This window comes from Lathyrus oleraceus, chromosome 7 (assembly GCF_024323335.1).
Source record: "Lathyrus oleraceus cultivar Zhongwan6 chromosome 7, CAAS_Psat_ZW6_1.0, whole genome shotgun sequence".
NCBI classification, from domain to species: domain Eukaryota; kingdom Viridiplantae; phylum Streptophyta; class Magnoliopsida; order Fabales; family Fabaceae; genus Lathyrus; species Lathyrus oleraceus.
Window position 1 is genome coordinate 100,376,113 of NC_066585.1, and position 3,261 is coordinate 100,379,373.

General features: G+C 29.7%; 1 protein-coding gene across 1 annotated transcript; it reads left to right on the forward strand.

Annotated features, from left to right (window-relative positions):
* The first annotated feature begins 238 nt into the window (after positions 1–238).
* LOC127102235 (uncharacterized) lies at positions 239–730 on the forward strand. Its single transcript, XM_051039635.1, has one exon. It carries the CDS (start codon positions 239–241, stop codon positions 728–730), a length of 492 nt encoding a protein of 163 aa, XP_050895592.1.
* Positions 731–3,261: the final 2,531 nt, after the last annotated feature.

The window sequence follows — 3,261 nt, forward strand, 5'->3', positions numbered from 1 at the left end:
TAATTCTCAAAAAGTTGGAATCTAAATAATTATGTCATCATAAACATTAGCCAACATGTAAGATGAAACATTAGCGTAATGTTCCAACCCAATATTATTGCTTGGTGGTAGGACTGCACAATCTCGATTTAAGATACCTATTGATATACAACCGAGTTTCATTTGTAGTATTCAAAAGTAAAAAGATCTTGCAAATCTCATTAGAGTTGTTGCCGCAATAATTTGGGATGAAGCACCAATGACAAACAAAAATTGTTTGGAAGCCTTAGATCTATCATTACAAGACATTAATAGCAACAATGCTCCATTTGGTGGAAAAGTTCTGATCATGGAGGTTGTAAGAAAGGGTACTAAGGCACAAATGATTTCAGCGTGTATTGTTCCGTCTCATTTATGGGATCATACCAAGATTTTGCGTTTGCATCAAAATATGCGATCATTGCATGATCAAGAGTTTGTAGAACTTCTTATTCGCATTGGTGATGGTGTTGAACCTACCAAAGCAGATGATATGGTGAGATTACATTCACAGATTGCAATCCCATGGGACAGTGAACATTTCATACAAGTACTTATCCAACATCTTTTTCCTAATTTAGAATTGCATGGTTGGCATGCCCCATATATGGTACAAAGAGCTATTTTGACACCAATAAATGATGATGTCCAGAAATTGAATGATATGATTATCGACCAGTTTCCAGGAGAAGAACATATTCTAAAGATGTGATAATCATAATTTATACCAGCAAGAATTCTTAAACTCAATTACACAAGGTAGTTTTCCACCACATATTCTAAAGATAAAAAAGGGTGCACCATTGATGTTGTTACGGAATCTAGATCCTAGATATGGATTGTGTAATGAGACGCGGTTATTATGTCGTGGTTTATTTATGAATATGTTGGATGTGGAAATCTTGGCAGGAAACAATGCAGGAAAATGAGCTTTTTTGCCCAGAATTAAAATAAAAACATCTGCAAGTGATGAGTTGTCTTTTGTCCTTAGTAGAAAGCAGTTTCCTGTGGGACTAAGTTTTGCTATTACAATAAGTAAATCACAAGGACGAACCATTTCAAAATGTTGGAATATATCTTCCACGACATGTTTTTAGTCATGGACAGTTGTATGTGATTTTATCCAGGGGTGTTTCACAGACTACGACAAGAGTTTTAACTAGGGAAGAAAAATTGAACGGAGAAGATGGTGACTACAAAAAAAATATAGTCTTCAAACAAATTCTTTTATCGCACTCGAAGTTATTTATTAAGTACATTAAAAAAATTGCTCACACGTTAATTCTCATTTTAGTTACACGACATACTAAGATTATATTGTATTCTTTATATCATAACTAAATATAATTTTATTTTGCTTTAATATACAGGCAAACTAGAACACAGTGAAATTTTTCAATTATGTAAGAAGTTGAGTAGAAAGAATATTGAAACTTGCTTTGACATAAAAGTAAGTTATACTTAATCATTTATTTTATGTTTTTATGTTAGATATCAATTGGATCATACTTATTATCACTATTCCTATGCAATAAATTTTAGATAGGAGACTTTGAAGATAAATGGAACACATGGAAGGATGAACAAACAATTTCATTCATCGGCAAACTCGACAATAAGGTGTATTTACTTTTTCCACAATACGTATAAAAAATTGTTTCTTGCATTTTCATCACTCTTTCACTAACATCTTTATTATCCTTATTGAAACATGTCAAACGTCTAAAAATTTACTCTGTCGGTTGGAGTTCCACAGTGATAACAGATAAAACACAACTTTAGAAAATGGTGAAAAGAGAATATCTCAAATGATGGACATGTTTTTATTTAATTAATTTAAGAATATTTTTACTCTAAAATATTTTTGAATGCATGAATTTAACTTCTATTTGTATTTATGTAAATAAAACCATATATATTTACTAAGTCCACTGCTTTCCTTTTTTACCAGAAACTCGGGTAATTCAGAAACAAGTCATAATTGTTGTTCTATCAAATCTAGACTAAAACAAAGTATCTACATTCTCCATGTATTATAGGGGAGAGAGAGAGAGTAAAGGGAATACTGATATAACATGATATTTATTCATAGGGGATTTTGGTAAACAATACGTGAGTGGTTTTTCCATAAAAGAAAGATGAATATTGATGATTATTACCGTTGCATTCTTACTCTGTTGTTAAAGAGAAGTTTAATTGTTTCCATGTGTATGTACTGTGCATTACATCCTCATACCAAAAACATTAAAGAACACAAATTCAAAAATATTAAAGAAGAATTTAAGTTTATACATTGAGTTATTTATTGATTTGCTTGAAAAAAACGGTTAAATAAAGTCACGTCACACTGCAATTTTCTCAATTCAAACAAAATTTAATGCGTAAATATTATATATTATAAATAAATTTAATATGCATATGAATAAATATCATATTTTTTATCATATAAGTAATTTATATTAAAATCAAACTTATAAAAAGAGATGTTGTTAATATTTTCACGCGTTAGCGTAATAAAAAAAGCGGACAAACGTGCCCGTGTTCTAAAATCCAAGTAATTCATAAACATGTCATTGTTGTTGTTATACCAAATCTAGACTAAAACAAAGTATCTTCATTCTCCAGGTATACATTTTTTTTGTCACAATAATCCATATTATATTCAAGCGAGTCAAATGTTTTAAATGTATTTCTTTGATGATATGACATTCCGTCATGTATTTGTAGTTTTTTAAATCTCAATAGTGCATTGATACAAGGATGTACGAATAAGTGATTCGAATCTTTATAAGGTAAAAAAAATTATATTACACTACTTACTATTAATTTTACTATCTTTTTCTCTAAAAAAAATTCTAATTTGAGAATCTTACATTTTTTCTTTACTACGGAAAACAATTGCAGGAAAAAAGAAAATATTTCGAATAAAGATTTCATGTTCGACATTCCTCTTAAAGAACGTCATTGATTACATAGTATCAATAGTATTTTGCATGCTTCGATATAATTTTGAATATCTTTGTTTACCATTTTCAAAATGTAATAATATTATTTTTAATGCGACCTACAATAGAAACCTCATAAAAAGAAAAACTGACACTTATTTTTCTCTGCTGTGCGCATTAAAAAAAGCGGGCAGACGGGAACGGGAGTGCCCGTCTGAACGGTAGTTATTGATAAAAGGGATGACATCAAATTTTCATTGTTATTATTATTACTATAATTTTTATTTTTACAAATATT